The following is an 18,434-nucleotide window of genomic DNA, read 5'->3' as shown; positions in this document are numbered from 1 at the left end:
ATCAGCAAAGGAAGCTCTGCTGCTGCAGCCGGGTGACGTCATTTCCCACTGCGGAAGAAGGAAGGGGATTTCCTGAGCTAACAACACTCGCCTTGGCTTTGACAGATAACGTCAAACCATCTTAAAAGACCCACACACACTGGATTAGGACATAACATTAGGCGAAATGCCTATCGGAGGATACTCAGATCGTTGATGTAGAGCGTTGTGTGTCAGTGTGTCAGTCAACGAGCCTCAAATACTAGCTGACCCAGCTACTGGTTTGCTAAGTTATCCTAGCTAACTAATTAGCTAAACAGCTAGGTAGCTAACATTAGCCAGCTACATTGCTAAGCTAACTACCTGGTTGATTGTGAGTGACAGCCTGCCTGCTTGTCTTTCCGGACAACATAACTGAAAGAAACAGAAAGGGTAAGGATAATTTTGTACCTAGTGTGTAGCATATTGTCGACAGTTGGTTTTTAATGTCGTATACTGGAGACAGGTTTTGTCCTGACTCAGTTGATAGCGGCGGGCATGAAAACAACATCCTTCTGTAATGAGGATGAGTGACCCATGAGCTTTGATCATTTCAACAAACGGAACCGATGTTTGATGGTTTGGATTCTGGCTTTGCTGTGAACAAATACATAAACTGTGTCTGTTTCTTAGTGGAGCTGTTTGCCTCGTGGTATTTTGGGGATGACGTAATGTTTTTCCTCCTATTCATTGATACCTGTAGCTTTATACAGCGCAAGAATGTGTATTAACACTACATGACAGACTCATTAGGCGAAAGCTTATCAGCAGGCCAGCCGACCACCTCAAATATAAGCTTGTAAATTGATTTTGACGGTTGACTGAATTGAAAGTGAAAGTAACGGTCTCAGTCGGTGTGGTATGCCATGTGTCAGCATACAATGATGAATGTGGACATTAGCATTTGTACAGTGATGTGAGACATTAATGATTATTTGGGGTGTGTATATGGATAATAACGTGTGTGTGTTTATAGGGATGGTGCAGCCCCAACCAGATGGCCCAATGCAGTGGGACATGGCAGGAGAGGAGAGTGGAGGGGCCCTCAGGGTCCCACCAGAGCTGGCTGCCAATGAAGTGGTGACCAGGCTGCTGGGAGACAACCAGCAACTTAGAGGTAGAGCTTAATAATTCAAAACTAACTTTCTAAATAAATCAACAATCTACTAATCTACTCAAAGCACAACATATCTCTGTGTATTAATGCTATCTGTTTAAGTTTTGCCTTTCTCTCTCTCTCTCTCTCTCTCTCTCTCTCTCTTACTTTATCGATCTATTAATCCCTACCTCTCTATTTTCTCTTTCTCTCTATCTGTGGCCTCCAGAGGCTCTGCGGCGGAGCAACCTAGCGCTGCGTCAGCGCTGTGAGGAGATGGAGGGATGGCAGCGGAGGACGAGAGAGGAGAGAGAATTCCTCAGCTGTCGCTTCCAGGAGGCCCGGCAGCTCGTGGAGAGGCTGGCCCAGGAGAACCACTCCTTGCAGGGGCTGGTGAACGGACCCGGCTCCTCCTCGAACCACAGCTGCAGCTCCAGCCAGACTGAAGACCAGCAGGGCCGCCCGGCAAGGAACGGGCCACTCGAAGCACCACAGGTCGGTTTTCTTTCTTTCTTTCTTCTCCATCTCCCAAATATGTCACACATATTGGCTTGCAAGACTTCTCATTATGTTGATTATTCATATTTAGTAATAAGTAAGCAGTCAAGACTGTTAGTAACATCTGTAAATCACAACTGTATCTCCATAAATGTTAGTAATCCATCAATCCTTCCCCATACTAACTACTTTTACAGTCTATTAACATGTTGAAATTGTTTACATAACACCACAACTGCTTATATTATTGCTTTTATTGTTTTATTATTTCCACTGTTTGTTTTTTTTATTGTCTATTTTTATTTTCTAGTTCTGTGCTCATATTATATTTCCATTTCCCTGCATAAACTTCTTACTTTTTTAGAACATATGTACAGAAATGTGCAAATGAACCTTCTATCTAGCTGTTCACATGGTCAAATTTACAGATAGAGGTAACGTAAATAAGGACAGAACTGTGTCCAGAACGAACAGACATATGCTTTATATTCACTCATGTCTCTGTTATGTCTGACAGACTCTAGATCAGCGGGAGAGGAAGAGAGCGGAGGAGAGCGATCAACACACACAGACCATGCCGCCTCGCAGCCTGGTAAGACGTGTGTGTGTTTGTGTCCGTGTGAAGGAGAACGGTGTTGAGAACGGTGTTGACCCCGGTGCCGTCTTGCATGCGTTCATACTCAATTGAGTTGTTACGTTTGTCCTTAATTGACTTCATCACGTATGTATTTGTTCATTGTTCGTGTAACGGTCGGGTATGTTTGTGTGTCTAGGACGATGCGAGTGTGCGTAGCTCCTTGAGTAGCGTCCTCTCTACTCCCCCCACCTCGCTTTCAGAGGCCTGGGGGGGGTTGAAGGGCAGGGAAAATAGCCAGGTGAGCCCGCCCACTCCATCCTGATTCCACCAATCAGATCCCTGACACTCAGTTTGTGGCCTTCCCACTTCTAGGAAGATTCTTCACCCCGCCTTAACACACGCCTGTCTGTGCTGTTAATATCTACAAATTCGTCGCTCTGTTACCTCCCCGTCTATTTCCTTTTTTTAAAACCCTGGTTTGTCCTCTCATGTCCCTCTCATATCTCGCTGTCTCTCTACTTCTGTCTTGGTGTCTGTCCTCCAGGCCAGGGTGAGTCTAGTCTGTCGTCCGCTCCTCGGTGTCAGCGCTTCTCCCCGCAGCCGTTCATCCGTGTTTCTTTCCCCCCCGTCTTTCTCCGCAGCCCGCCGAAGGAGCGAACGAGTTCCTGCAGCTGCTGAAGAGCCACAAAGAAAAGATGGAGGAAGGGATGAGGGAGCTGAGGAGGAAGAACGAGGAGCTGGAGAGGGAGAGGGAGGAGGGAGAGAAAGAGAGGGAGCGAATGCGCCGCAGCATTGACCAGCTGAGAGCCAAACTGGTCCAGGCGCAGGTAGACTTCTTTGATCCAAGCGTGTACAGATTCCACCCTGGAAACCAATCGGTACAGATATGGCCATACTAGAAGTCCCACTTTTTACATGCTGCTGCTGTACTGTTGCTCCACCCCCCAGAGAACTATTGGAAAACCCTGCAGTACTACAGTAGAGCAGGACAGACATAAATAGACAGAGAATAAGGGAACTCCTACAATAGCGGTAACAATAGATACACTGGCACATACAGTGTACAGGGTGTAGGCGTGATGACCTGTGAAATGCAGCTTTTAAATGCGCAAGGAAGGGGCATTTTTATTATTTAAATCATAGTAAAGACCTCGCAGTCAAGAAAAATAATGAGTATGAGGTAGCATTGGATTTTCTAATAGGAAACAGTAGCACAACACACTCAAATGGGACAAAACCGGCACACCCTTAGGAAGGCTCTGGGAAATGCCGGCTGTGTGTAAGCTAAATAATTTTAATTCAATTTAAGTTGGCAAAAAAGGAAATTTCAGGGTTCAGTCCATCGCCGATCCCTGATCTATTCAACTGTAATGGCCACCATTGTTTCCCTCTCTTACATCAAGTGTGTCAGTTAGAGTTTAGCCATTCAACTGCTCATGAATAACTTCTCTATGTAAAAAATAAAAAAACCTATAACACTGTTTTGATGGATATGGACAACAGACACAAGAATCAGCTGGCAGTCAGTAATCTAAATCTTTTTTGCAGGCATGCAGTGTTACTGAGGAGGTAGTTCAGCATCGCTCTGAGGCACAGCACTCCTCTGACTGGTACGACACCATTTACCCCAAATGCAGAATGCTACTAACGATGGTTTTGGGACTAACTGCACTGAAGTGCCTACTCCTGTTTAACTACTGGTTGTTATTAGCAGCTATGGCAATGAGTACTGCTTTTTTAATCTTGATTCTCTGGATATCTGCAGATGTTTATCCTCTGTCGAATAACTACTCTGGCATGCTTTCTTTTTTCTTTTAAATAATAACCTTACTCTTAAGATGTTTCTTCCTCCTCCCTCTCTTCTGGTTTCCTCCTCCCAGCTCTAGCCTGGCTAAACTCACAGAGCAGCTTCAGGCCACACAGGGCAGGTGAGCCCACGGCTCTGTGTGGCTTTCTGTTTCTCACTGTGTATCTATCTGCCCGCCTGCCTGCCTGCCTGCGCTCTATTTCTGTCACTACCTGCCTGTGTCTTATTTTTGACCTTATTTTTCTCATGCGTGTTTGTTCTTTGCTTCCAGGCATTCATTTTCTTAATTAGCAATGCAAATTTTAGACTTTTTCTTTTTTAATTTGTGCACTATCTATGCTTTTTTTTCTCGGAGTGTAATATGTTGTAATGATATACCCTGGGTTAGAAATGATAGCTGGCTTTATTATCATAGAGGTAATATGTTAAAGGTATACATATGTGATGTAACTTCACAGCAATACAGAAATCCAAAATTATTTAATAAAGATGATACAGATTTGAACTATAGAATTGTAGGATTTTAATCTTTTATCTTTAACTGTGTAATTCCTGCCACTACATTATTGAATTAAATGCCGCCTTAAGTCAGCTTACCTTCTTTAATATCGTACCAGTACATCCAAATGGACTGGAAAATCTATAAATTGTAAATTTATTCAAATAAATTGGAACTTTTATTCCATTTTTCTTTTGAACTCATCCAATTTTTCATTTGCATATATTGAAATGTAAGTTAAAACCTGTGTCTGAACCTTTTTAATATTCTAAGATGTAAATGTTAGGCTAGTTATGAATCCTGATATGTGTTTTTTGTTATTTTTTTTGTAGGTATCGGGAGCTGGAGGAGAAGCTGGATTACCTCCAGAAGAGTTCAGCTCAGCGGGACAGAACTGAGGCTCTGCTCAAACAGAAGGACAAGGACTGTGTCCAGGTGTGGACCGCGTACAACTGTGCTTGTCAAACATTTTCTCTACCGACACTCACATTCAAAATCATTTCCTTGTCACACCCCAAAACTGATGATATTGACAAGACATCATATTGTCATTTTGTTTGCTCAATATTGAAATTTAGATATCAATTACAAGGCATCTGGACACAGCTTTTTCTATATAATTTATTTTTCAGCTCTTGTTAAAACATTTTGGGTGGGAAAAAGTTGATTTGTAGTTCAGCGCAGCATCAGAATGCATTGTTAAGAAATCTGTCTCAAACACCTTTTCCTCTGATGGGGAAAATATTGTCGCCCTTTGCAATGTCAAAATTGCATTTTCTTTTGTTTTTAATTAACTGTACAACCCTAATTGAGTAGACTAATGCAGCATTTACAAGCTATTTATGCTGCTAACCTGTAGGCCAAAACATGTTTCATTTAGCATATCTGATCATGCATGACCTGCCTGTAGCTTTGGATATAATTTCCCAACAACAATACAGAGAGCCATTTAGATCTTCTATGAATCGCCTGTGGTTCCTGATCTTTGAAAAACATGTACAGCATAGTGTGTAGATGAGGGAAATTAAAGTAACTCAGCTTGCAGACAGTTAAATGTTTGACTTTGTGTATTTTTGCAGCTGGCCAAGGACTGTGAGGCTCTGAAAGCCCAAGCAACGTCTCTATTAGGAGAGCTGAAAGAGAGACAGAGCTGCCTGGATAAGAGCGAGCATGAACGCAAAGCACTGGAGGACAAGTAAGTCTTTCTGTCGCTCCCGTGTAAATATGTGGGCAAGTGATGAAGTTCTTGTATACAGTGGATGACGTTTTTCGCTCTGTGGGTGTGCATGTGTGCGTTTGTGTGTGTTTCATCTGTCTTTCTGCTTGTGTGTGTGTGTGTGTGTGTGTGTGTGTGTGTGCGCGTGCAGGCTGTGCAGTAAGATGGAGGCCCTGCAGGTGGCAGAGCGGGAGCTGGAGCAGCAGAGGAAGCAGCATAATGTGGCAGTGGACAAGCTGCTGCTGCAGACCCAGAGCCTGGAGGCGGCCCTGAAGACAGAGCGACACGTCGTCACAGAGGAGAGGTGGGCCCACCAATACACACACACACACACACACACACTGTGACTTAGTTATGGAAAGTCATAGGGCCACAGTGGGAACCCTGACATGATATTATCATATGAAACCGCGCACACATTAAATGTCATATCCACACACAGGAGGCACCAATTCCAATGCATACACCCATCTATATACACACATCATTGTACACATTATTATACACACGCTATATCAGATGCCGCACATGTAGAGCTCAGACACACATACTGCACTTCATGCTCATGTAGAGAATCAATCATATACAAACCATACAATATGCCATACACACCACACACCCTACAGATTAGCTGTACGGCTACAAATCTTTTTTTATTTTTTTTTCAGGAAAAAACTGACACAGTTGCAGCATGCCTACACGTGTCTGTTCAGGGACTATGATTCAAAACTGAAGAATGAGGTAAAAGGCATTAAATATCTATCTACCCTCATCATTTTTTGTTTTATTGTTTTATAAATGTCTTTATGTCCCTGTGTGTGTGTGTGTGTGTGTGTGTGTGTGTTCCAGGGGGGAGACCTGTGCAGCAGACTAGAGGAGGCAGAGAGAGCGCTGGCCCTGAAACAGGATCTGATCGATAAACTGAAGGAGGAGGTGGAGCAGCAGAGAGCCTCACTGGAGACTATACCTGTACTCACCGCACAGGTAAACACACACACACACATACACACACTCATAGCTATTCAGCATGTGGCATGGTACCAGGGTGTCTGCAGGCCCTAAAAAGGTCTTAAAATTCCTAAAAAATGATATTATGGAAACTCAAAGGTCTTAAAAGGTTCTGAATGCAGCTAAATGTTGCATTCGGAACCGTCGGAAGTATTGTTAATCTTGCCTTGGTGTCTTTGTTCCATTTTGAAATCAGCCTGGTCATGCAGACCTATATTCTGATAGGTCTACAGCTGTTTTCATTTTCAAAATTGATCTTGTCTTTTATTCCAACTGGTATATAAAAGTCTTAAAAAGTCTTCAGTTTAACTTGATTAAACTTAGAGACACCCGGGATACAAACACATGCACTCGAGTTTACACATCACAAACAAATACCTTTTTCTGCCTAATTATACATTCTGAACTGCACAGCAATTTGCCTGGATCCAGCCCTCTGAATCACTTCTCAATCATGCAAATAAATTAGCCACACCCACGTTTTAACATGTCTATGTAATACAGGTACAGTGAAGCGAAGCAAAACGGAAGACTGTCAGGGAATAAAGTAATATCTCTTCCCCCCTCTCACTGTATGTTTGTGTGTGTGTGTGTGTGTGTGTGTTCTCAGGCTGAGATCTACAGAGCGGACTTCCTTGCAGAGCGCGAGGCGAGGGAGAAGCTGCACCAGAGGAAGGAGGAGCTGCAGGATCAGCTGACTCGAGCTCTGGCTGAGATCGACAGGCTGAAACGGGAAGGCACATCACGGTAAAGAACAATGAAAGGCCGAGATGTGTCCATTTCCATTATACGATAAATTTATACCCTCAGCGAGTGCGGAAGTGTGGAATAAAGCATATGCAGCAGTCAATCTACCAGGCAAGTCACAAGCTCTGAGTCTCTCTTTGCTCTGTTCCACTCTAATTGGTCATTTGAAAGAAGTCCTAAAGAGTGGAGCATCTCACTGTCTGTTCACCTCAGTCCACATTCAGGGTTTTATTGTGCTTGAGTGCTGAGTTACTCTCCCTGCCCTCAATCTCAATTGCTAATCAGATGCTATGTCAGCATCTTGAGGCGACTTTTGTTGTATTGCCACTGTCATCAAGAGCAGGGTTGTCAGCACTTTGTCAAGAATGGCAACTCTCATTCAAAATCTTCAATGTCCTGCGAGATAAATTTGATTTGCTGAAAGGGTTTAAAAAAAAAAACCACACAGAACAAATCACCAAATGATGTACCATGTCCCCAGAGAGAGTGGCAATAGGAAATTGATGTAAAAAAAAAATGTGCTTGTCGGTGCAAAATGCAAAGTTCTTTTGCAATCACACAAGGCTGCATCGGTGCATATGGAGATTAAGTATTCAAAAGTGCAGTGGGAATAAAAGGATCCCTGCTTCTGTTATTCTTGAGTTCAGGCACTCTGAATGTGGATATTGACAAATGACCGACTGAGCGAAGCAGAGATGCATTTGCAGTGTCTACAGTTTTCTGTGTGTAATATTGATATGTAGAGACGTTTAATGATCGGGGTGAAGCAACGTTGCATGTGTTCCTCTCTGTCTCAGTGCGCGCATGGAGGAGATGCAGCAGAGACACCTGGAGGACTACAGACCACCACGACCCCCACACATTCCCCCGCAACCAGGTACACCACACACACACACACACACACACACACACACATAAAATAACATGCACACACTCCTTTGCTGCCTTGTGCATATGGATGTGAAATTATCATATTTATTAATACTGATTGAATCTTGTATCTCCTGTCTCTCATGCTGCACATTTAAACATTTCCAAATCCCTTCCTGATCAAACACACTTCCTGACAAAGCGTGTGTGTTTGTTGACCTATATCTTCTCCCTTAGGTGCGTTCCCCGGGGCAGGCTTCAACACGGCGCCCCCTCCCTCCTCGTTCCGGAGTCAGGGTTTGCCACCAGTCGGCGATGGAGGGGTGGCTGGAGCCGAGGAGCTGCCAGACTTATGTTGTCCAAAGTGCCAGTACCAGGCTCCAGATATGGACACACTGCAGATACACGTCATGGACTGTATACAGTAACACATGAGCTCAACACACCGGTGCACCAACACACACACACACACACACACACACACAGATACATACTTTCAATGTCCAGCGTGTCTGCTCCCAGCTCTGGGCACAACCTGAAAAAAACACGTGTATGGCAGTTGCACATTACTCTCTCTCTGCCGTACACACACACACACACACACACACACACACACACACACATTTCTGATCTGACACAGATCTAAATCTGACTTAAGATGGAATCAAGACAAGTGGCAATCAGACGGAAGGACGAGCACTCTCCCACCCAGGAGCGAAAGAAAAGAACGACAACCAGTTAATCGGCACGGTATTTTCCTAGAGCCGCTCCATGTATTCATCTTCTGCAGTAGTTTTTCCATTCGTTCCCCCCTCTGCCCGAATCCATCCCTTTCCTGGCATCGCTTTCACCCCTCCACCTATTCTTTCATTTCCCTGCTCCCTCCCTCCCTCGCCTATGAGACGGCAGACTGTTAGATGCATGTGTGAATGTGTCTCTGCCGTCTGTGTATGTACATTAGCCCCGACCTCTCGCCTCAGCCCCTTTTTCTTGTCCCCTCTTCACTCCAGCGGTGTAGTGGCAGTTGAGGAGGTGTCTATATACTGTGGAGTAGGTGGGTATTCTTTGCCCCACCATCCGTAATATGTGTCAGTAGTAATTAGGCTGAAGGTGATGACACATGCAAAAAAAAAGAATGTGGCAATTCAGAAGCGCACTGTTTCCCACAACAGTGACAGCAATTGGTAACTGCGAAAGAAACAATGTGAATAACCTAGTGAGCTTTAAATAATAAAAGTATATTGAAAAATGTTTTTGTCATAAATGTTGCCTGTCTACATTACCTCAAAACATTGTTAATGTATTATTATGTATTAGAGATGGGTATACTCTATATACTTATAGAAAAAGGTAGCCATTCTCTGTGTTCTGTGCCTGTGTACACCTTTGACTGCACCACTGCTTTATCCCTGATCCCAGACCTGACCCCCATCCCACAGAGATTATTATTGTGCCCAACCCCCTATTCTGTCTATCTTTACCTGTGGCACCTATTTATCTATCAGAATGTAAGCACATTGAGGTTCCATCACCGTTTGTGTGAATATTGTCTGTAATTATAGATTATTTGGTGCAAAGAATATCGTTTAAAATTGTTGTATTATTGGAGATTTACGAAATAAATATCAATTATTAATTAGGCCTGCTCCGATTGGGTATTTTTTAATCAGTTGAGTGCAACGTCACTAAAAAGTAGTACAACAGGGAAGAGACCATTTACAACGATGCGGGGGAAACAATAATGCATCGTTTTCCACTGCCTCGCTTTACAACTTCATCTGAACGGCAATATTCAATGCAATTGGAATTAAGCTTATATTTTGCATTGAATTTGCAATATATATTGCATAATAGTACTAGCAACAATTAAATGGTCGATTAAGAAAAAAAAATAGCAGGATACACCTGACAGAGAGATGGTAGTGCTTTACAACCGCTCTCTACTCCCGTGTCTCGTCAAGTTAGACAGTGATACGCAGAGTGAGACCGGAAATCAGACAATTTCGCCTTCAAAATATAAGGTTGGCTTGACACTTAAAATCGATTCGATTGTAGTCATTTTTTTTAGCAAGTTTTCTTTTTTAGTCTTTGTGTATCTTGCTCAGGCCTGTACGCTGCTATGACAATTACATTTTTGGAAAAAATAAATAAATAAATACAGTTGTAAATGTTCAAAAAAGAAGAAAGGTCCAAGGTATGGAATCCCGTTTCCGCCACCTGTTAAAAAAATCTGGCAGTTTTCTCTTTTTTTCCATCATGAATTGAAATTTTTTTCTCAATATTATGACTTAATATTAAGTCATTATTATGAGATGCTAAGTCATTATTATGAGATACTAAGTCATAATTATGAGATGCTATGTCATTATTATGAGATGCTAAGTCATTATTATGAGATACTAAGTCATAATTATGAGATGCCAAGTCATAATTATGAGATACTAAGTCATAATTATGAGATGCTAAGTCATATTTATGAGATACTATCTCATAATTATGAGATACTAAGTCATAATTATGAGATGCTAAGTCATTACTATGAGATACTAAGTCATAATTATGAGATGCTAAGTCATTATTATGAGATGCCAAGTCATAATTATGAGATGCCAAGTCATAATTATGAGATACTATCTCATCTCATAATTATGAGATTATTTTTCTTTGACCAAACATTAGAATGGGCAAGATGCGTGATCTAAGCAACTTTGACTGATTGGTGCGATTGTTGGTGCCAGATGTGGTAGTTCAGCATCTCAGAAACAGCTGCCCTCTTGGGATTTTCATGCACTACAGTCTCTAGTGTTTACAGAGAATGGTGTGATAAACCAAAAACATCCAGTGGAGCCGCAGTTCTGTGGCCAAAAACAGTTTATTAATGAGAGAGGTCAGAGGTCAGAGGAGAATGGACAGACTGGTTCAAGCTAACAGAAAGGCCACAAATGCTCCAATAACAGTCTTTACAACAGTAGAGTGCAGAAGGGCATCTGAACACACAAGTTGTTGGCCCTTATGATAAATGGGCTACAGCAACAGATGACCAGCCGCTACTAGATAGGTGTACCTGATAAAGTGGCTGGTGTAGGTCAGAAATATGAGATTTATTATGATTTATTATGAGATAGTAGCTCATAATAATGACTTAGCATCTCATAATTATGAGATAGTATCTCATAAATATGACTTAGCATCTCATAATAATGACTTAGCAGCTCATAATTATGACTTAGCATCTCAATTATGAGATACTATCTCATAATAATGACTTAGCATCTCATAATTATGACTTAGCATCTCATAATAATGACTTAGCATCTCAATTCATGATGGAAAAAAAGAGAAAAGTGCCAGATTTTTTTTAACAGGTGGCGGAAACGGGCTTCCATACCAAACAGCCTTCTTCAGGGTGTCACAGTTGTAAATGTATTCATTGACCCATGGGAGGTCTAATTTGCTAGGCTGTCATTTTGGTACGTTGTGCTCTCAAATGTTCGCCAAAAAGGGGTTTTATTTTTAGTTGCGACCGGAAGTCTCGTGTTAATTCTGGCTGGCTTTACACCAGTCTCCTGCTCTCCTGCTTCTAGGCAGGCGCTCACCGGACGCAGTTCCATTCATCCGTGCGTCTTATTTACCGGTTACCGCGACCGGCATTGTCCGTTTGAAGTCCTCTTCAGACAGACATGTCAGGCTCAACTCTCCCGACCCCGCCGGCCGAGGCTATGGGGACCGAGGGGTGTTTCCCCCCCGGATACAAACCTTTCAAACCCGAGGAGCACGGCCTGGAGCGTGGGTTCCGTCTCACAGCCTTCTCGGACCTGAAGGGATGAGGCTGCAAGGTCCCGCAGGAGGCTCTGCTCAAACTCCTGGCGGGACTGGAGCCCGACCGGTCCGCCGGTGCAGGGAAGGCCGGAGACCAAGCCTCGGAGTTCGGCCAACAGCTGCCGGGCCCTCGACTGGGTAAGGCAGAGGGGAACCACCAGTCATGCATGGTGCTGTTGTAACGTTAAAATGTAACATTACATCAGCAAGGCTGTCTGGAGTTAGCATAGCTAAGCTAGCCTTGTTCCATACAAACATGCATATAGGAAAGGTTGTTGGTTGCTTAATTTGCTAGCTAGCTGTAGCTAACCATGCTAACCCATATGGCACTTCACTTGACAGGTGCACAGCTTTGGACGAATTAAACGTCAACATAGCACTGACATAGTAATATTCGTGTATTCGTGCCTTCGTGTAACTATACAACGTGTTAACATACAAATAAATAGACTAACGTTGTTACTGCTTATGAACTGTTAGCTAATAAGTGGACAGAAGTTCACTTAGTTGTCAAATTGCCAGGCGACTTATGATTCAGCAGGAATGTTTATGATGCTTTGGGTGCAGAGTTCATCACACCTTCTTTATTGGTAAAACTATAAACGTTTTTACAAGTTAAGACATTTTGCAAGTCTATATAAGTGGAAATGCTTACTGCACTGTCAGGGTCAGAACTGTGGCTAGGCATGTGGGGAGCTGGAAATGATTAAATCAATGGAATGATGGTTTGTAGTAGCAAGGTATGGGTGTGCAGGCACATAGACATGCCTTCCCTAATGTGAGTGTTGTGATGTGTTTCCAGGTATAGGGATGGACTCCTGTGTGACACCGCTGAGGCATGGGGGGCTCTCACTAGTCCAGACCACAGACTTCTTCTACCCTCTGGTGGAGGATCCTTACATGATGGTGAGTTATTGGCAGAAGTTTCCCTCATATAAACCTCAAGCACTCCGCCAAAGTATGCTGAAACACGACACATTCAAATGAGTATTGTTCAGTGGAATACTATGCAGGAAGTAAGGCTGTTGTGGAAAAATTGCTCAGCAACTTACAGTAATAGTCTATCAATCTGTCATGGAAAATAACAATAAAACATGGCAAGAGACATCCACACATTATTGTATTTGGGCAGCTGTATACGATTCATCAAATTTGGTGTGTAGAAATCGTCATGTTCTCCACACATTTTTATAAATGTGTATCTACTGATGTGCCCCTGGAATTTATTTTGTGTGGCAGTGGAAGCTATTTCAGGTTTGGGTTGCTGTTGTTCTTATTCCAGTATCTGTAGCTGTTACATGTTACATTTTCTCGATACTTTATTCTTAGTTATTTCCCCAGTAATTGTTAGTGCAGTCTTTTCCGCCTCTTTGCTGAATGCGTGTAGGAAAAGGTGCAAAGTGTGCATGTAACTGTCCAGTTACAATTGCATTACCTTTTCAATGTATGTGAGTTTGCAGAGTGACAAATGCAGTATAAAGGAGAAACTCCTGAGATTCCTCCTGAGAGTCTTACTTATTTATTCAGAGTGATCCTTCATCCCTTATACAATCACCACACAGATGTGTTATAACTTGTGCCTGCCCACCTCATGGGATCAATTAAAGCAGCATGACTTCACCTATTTCATCTCTCTCTCTCTCTCTCTCTCTCTCTCTCTCTCTCTCTCTCTCTCTCTCTCTCAGGGCAGGATAGCGTGTGCTAACGTCCTCAGTGATCTCTACGCCATGGGCATCACAGATTGTGACAACATGCTGATGCTGCTGAGTGTCAGCCAGAAGATGAATGAGAAGGTAGCTGTGTGTGTGTGTGTGTGTGTGTGTGTGTTTGTGGGTGTTGACCATTCCTGTATTTATTGATGCCAATATCGTAATTCCACTCCTAATCCACCTTAAGACGAATATCAGAGCTGTGCCTAGTGGCTTTCTCCTGTATATGCTGATTTAATTTAGCTGAAATCAATCATCCTTCCTTGATTAAATGATTTCCAAATGATTTTCTGTATGTGCATGTGTGAACCAGGAGCGTGAGCGTGTGATGCCGCTGGTGATGCGAGGGTTTCGTGACGCGGCAGAGGAGGGAGGGACTTCGGTGACGGGCGGCCAGACTGTGGTAAACCCCTGGATCATCGTAGGAGGAGTAGCTTCAGTCGTCTGCCAGCCTAACGAGTTCATTATGTGAGTTTGTTATAACTCTGTTGATATGACCCTGTGTGTCTGTTACAACAGTAAAATGTAATTTTGCTTTTCTCAGTTTGAATTAAATAGCTTCCATTAAATGAAAATTCCACCTTCAGATACTCTTACACTGTTGGATATCATCAATCTGTGATGTTCAATGCATTCCAGGAGTTATTTTGTGATCAAGTGTTGCCTTTCAACAACCCCCAGAGAACAGGCTTGAACTTGTTGCATTTAATCAAGTGAGCATATGGGCATATAAATACAACTAGCTGGTTAACTAGTTTGTGAATATTGGGGTGTGTCTATGATCACTGCCATGCCTGTTACTCAAAACACAACATGTCTTGTGGTTGCTTTGCATTATTGAGGCTACTGTCAGTGGAGATATGAGGTGGAGGTATGATTGTTGAATGCCGGTCCAAAATGCTGAGTCTAGAAAGAATCCTTTGCTCTTTGATTCTGAGGGACTGACACCAAAACCTGATGTTTACCGTTGATGTTTTAGAGAGTTTTAATTTATTCTACTATCAAACTCCACTGTAGCTGCACTGGAAATATCTCAATGTGATGTCAAACGTCAATGTTTGGCCAGATATCTTCAGAAACAAGAAATAGACCTCCAAACAACAAAGTGAACCCAGAAATGCAAGATACATCACCAATAGCTTTAACAGTTTTAAAGTGCTTTAGGGTGGATTTTTCTTTTTAAGTCTGAGCATTAACACAGCAGCCTTTTGTCAGCTGTTTTGACCTATCTCCTCTCAACTGTATGTTGTGTAAATCATGTGAATAGTTTGACAGGAGCCTCCTGTAAAACGTGTGTGTGTGTGTGTGTGTTCCAGGCCAGACGGTGCTGTACCAGGTGATGTGTTGGTTCTGACCAAACCTTTGGGGACGCAGGTGGCCGTCAACGCTCACCAGTGGCTCGACCAGGTCAGCCAGTCAATACAAATTCTGCTCACATAAACATTTCCAGTGCAGGTGTTACGTCATGTTATTGAAACATTTCTGTGCTCAAGGTTGATTGAATTTTCCACTTGACACTTGACACCCTTCCCTTTTCTCTGCACCTCTCTGAAACTGTATCTCTATTTCCATCCCTCTGTCATCGCCAGCCGGAAAGGTGGAACAAGATCAAGCTGGTCGTCACCAAGGAGGAAGTGAAAGAGGCCTATCAGGAAGCCATGTTCTCCATGGCAACGCTAAACCGCACAGGTAAATGAATGTTTGGGCGCAATGTATCCTGAGGTCTTCCCATTGTCCTGTTCTTGTGTAAAGTTGTCTGACTTTTTTTTTGTCTTGACTGTAAAGTACTTTGTAAACTTTGATTTAGAAAAGTGTTGTGCAAATAAAGTTAGATAGTTGTAAGGTAGTTATTATTATTTGTGTTTGTGTTTGTGTCTGCAGCGGCAGGCCTAATGCACAGGTTCCAGGCCCACGCGGCGACAGACGTGACGGGTTTTGGGCTGTTGGGGCACGCTAACAACTTGGCAGCGCAGCAGCGAAACGAGGTGGCCTTCGTCATCCACAACCTGCCAATCATAGCCAAGATGGCCGCCATCAGCAAAGCCTGTGGAAACCTGTTCAACCTGGTTCAGGGCACGTCAGCTGAGACTTCTGGTATGAACACATAGACAAACACACTGAATATTTGCCCAGTTTCAGTAGTAACAGTTGACTTATTGTTAACATTTATGGGTAGATATGGGTTTTAGAAAGCTGATATCAGTAATGTTGAACTGAAGGTGCATATTCAGTATCTTTAAATTTGACAATTTTCATGCCAAAAGATGACAAATATTCAGAGTTTCCCCAGAATTGTATTGTAACAGGATGGAAAAGCCTCTGAAACAGCATTTAGACCATCATGTCACTTAACTCTTTGTTAAAACCCATACTAATGATATTCCTGTAGGTGGTTTAGTAACTCCTTAGCCGTTGTCAGAAAATCAGACAATAATCTCCATCATATTGGGAAGTGGGTGACATTGACTGGCTGATATGTGATTTTTAATAAAAGGCCAATATTCTCTCCCCCTCCTCCTCTCTGCAGGTGGGCTGCTGGTGTGTCTGCCCAGAGAGCAGGCGGCCAAGTTTTGCTCGGAGATGAAGAGCCAGGGCTCCGGGTTCGGAGGCCAGGGGGCGGCCGGCGGGGCGTGGATCATCGGAATCGTAGAGAAAGGTGACCGCCGCGCTCGCATCATCGACAAGCCCCGCATCATCGAGGTCCCGCCCCGAGGAAGCCAGGCAGCCAATCACGACAACAGCTCCACCAGCCCTGCCCCAAGCCCAAATCTGTCATAGACACTACTGCCCCTCTGACACACTCTGGTGTGTGTGTGTGTGTGTGTGTGAGTGAGTTTGTGTGTGTGTGTTGCTCTTGCTGTCCATCTCATCCCCCTGTTCAGCCAAAAAGGTTGAGAGCAAACTCAAAATCTTTATCACCATCATCTTCTGCTGGTGAGAATGGGAATGGACAGCATTATTTATCATACATTTTTACTTTTATCTGCCCCCCTTTGCCTTTCCTTACTCCATACAGACAACTGTGTGCATACATTTTATCCCAATGCAAAAAAAGTATTCTCTGAAAAGTGATTATTTCAATTGCAAAGACGAAACATTCCAAAAAGTTACTTGCCAAATTCAGTGAATGATGGAAAATATGAGTGGAAGTGTGTGTGTGTGTGTGTGTGTGTGTGTGTGTTTTAGAGCTGCAACGATTAATGGATTAATCGATTAGTTGTCAACTATTAAATTAATCACCAATTATTTTGATAATCGATTAATCGGTTTGAGTCATTTTTTAAGAAAAATAAGTCAAAATTCTCTGATTCCAGCTTCTTAAATGTGAATATTTTCTGGTTTCTTTACTCTTCTATGACAGTAAACTGAACATCTTTGGGTTGTGGACAAAACAAGACATTTGAGGACGTCATCTTGGGCTTTGGGAAACACTGATCGACATTTTTCACCATTTTCTGACATTTTATAGACCAAACAACTAATCGATTAATCAAGAAAATAATTGACAGATTAATCGACAATGAAAATAATCGTTAGTTGCAGCCCTAGTGTGTTTTATCATCATATTGAGTGTTACAGGGGTGTGTGGCTGTGTGGGAGGGGAATAGGTTTTTTTTTGTCTTTTTTGAAGTGGTTGATATTGATGTCTCATGTTGGTGAATGTATCTTGTGGAAAAAATGGTCCATCAGCCGTGGCACCTGGCTCCGCCCACATGTCCCAGAGGGAGGGTTGAGCAGCTTTCTCTGGACAAACGGGCGGCGTTCGGGATGCCTTCTCTGTCAGCTGATTGGCTGTCCAGCACCAAGTCCCTCCCTCCTCCTGTTTATGAAGCTCTGCCTTGTAAACCCCAGCCAGTGGGGGCAGGCGGCGTGGATGTTTGCCTTCGGATGGGGGTCGGCCTTGCTTGCTGGAGGTCTGAAGCTGTTTGTGTTTGTAGATTTCCCTGCTTTTCACAATCAATAAAACCTTCATCAACTCATACTTAACTTGCTGTTGGGTGTGGGAAATGAGTATTGTGCAGATGAACTGCATTTTGATCTTGTAGTTTGGCTCAACAGTTATATAGAAAATACACCTGTCAGTGGTTCTCAAAGTGGGGTCTGGGGACTGCCAGGGGTCATTGAGGGGGTTCCAGCAAAACTAACTAGTATAATTTCATATTATTTAATTCACTAAAACGTATATCAGTTAGCAAATGTTTGACAATGAGTATTCTAATTTTAGGTTTCATTCTCACCACTATCATCACCCCCACAAAAGACGGTTATACGGTTATAAAAAAAAAAACATCTTCACATATGGGGATCCCTGGGAGAAAATCATATTAAATGGTGGTCTGCAGCCTAATATGTGTCTATTTTGGGGGTCTGGGACATGAAAATGTTTTAGAACCAACCCCCGGTAAGTTATACAGTACTATGGACAAACTCATGGACAAGTTAGGCAGTGTTTGTTGTGCTAATATTTGTAGAACATTGCAACATCGGATAGGACTGCAAAAATGTGGATGTTATTTCCTTTTCTAGTCACCAGATGGCAGCATACGGTCCTCCAGGTTTACCCTCTGCT

The 18,434-nt window shown here is 42.9% G+C and overlaps 2 protein-coding genes across 3 annotated transcripts; both read left to right on the top strand.

The window, feature by feature from the left end:
• The first annotated feature begins 56 nt into the window (after positions 1-56).
• ikbkg (inhibitor of nuclear factor kappa B kinase regulatory subunit gamma) lies at positions 57-9,975 on the top strand. Of its 2 annotated transcripts, XM_071918700.2 has the most exons (15): positions 57-411; positions 995-1,135; positions 1,344-1,609; positions 2,130-2,204; positions 2,386-2,487; positions 2,831-3,016; positions 3,738-3,799; positions 4,828-4,930; positions 5,575-5,690; positions 5,863-6,015; positions 6,380-6,452; positions 6,561-6,695; positions 7,330-7,466; positions 8,264-8,343; positions 8,574-9,975. In XM_071918700.2, exons 2-15 carry the CDS (start codon positions 997-999, stop codon positions 8,762-8,764), a joined length of 1,818 nt encoding a protein of 605 aa, XP_071774801.1. In that variant the 5' UTR covers positions 57-411; positions 995-996; the 3' UTR covers positions 8,765-9,975. The 2 variants fall into 2 exon arrangements, with proteins under 2 accessions (XP_071774801.1, XP_071774802.1); XM_071918701.2 differs by lacking the exon at positions 2,386-2,487.
• Positions 9,976-11,902: 1,927 nt separating this feature from the next.
• Positions 11,903-17,851, top strand: sephs3 (selenophosphate synthetase 3). Its single transcript, XM_071918717.2, has 8 exons — positions 11,903-12,293; positions 12,958-13,061; positions 13,841-13,948; positions 14,178-14,332; positions 15,181-15,271; positions 15,454-15,553; positions 15,746-15,958; positions 16,392-17,851. The coding sequence occupies exons 1-8, from the start codon at positions 12,017-12,019 to the stop codon at positions 16,640-16,642; spliced, it is 1,299 nt and encodes a 432-aa protein (XP_071774818.1). The 5' UTR covers positions 11,903-12,016; the 3' UTR covers positions 16,643-17,851.
• The last annotated feature ends 583 nt before the right edge of the window (positions 17,852-18,434 follow it).

This window comes from Centroberyx gerrardi, chromosome 14, assembly GCF_048128805.1.
Source record: "Centroberyx gerrardi isolate f3 chromosome 14, fCenGer3.hap1.cur.20231027, whole genome shotgun sequence".
Lineage (NCBI taxonomy): Eukaryota > Metazoa > Chordata > Actinopteri > Beryciformes > Berycidae > Centroberyx > Centroberyx gerrardi.
The sequence above is the reverse complement of the archived record's forward strand: the minus strand, read 5'-3'. Positions and strand labels throughout refer to the sequence as shown.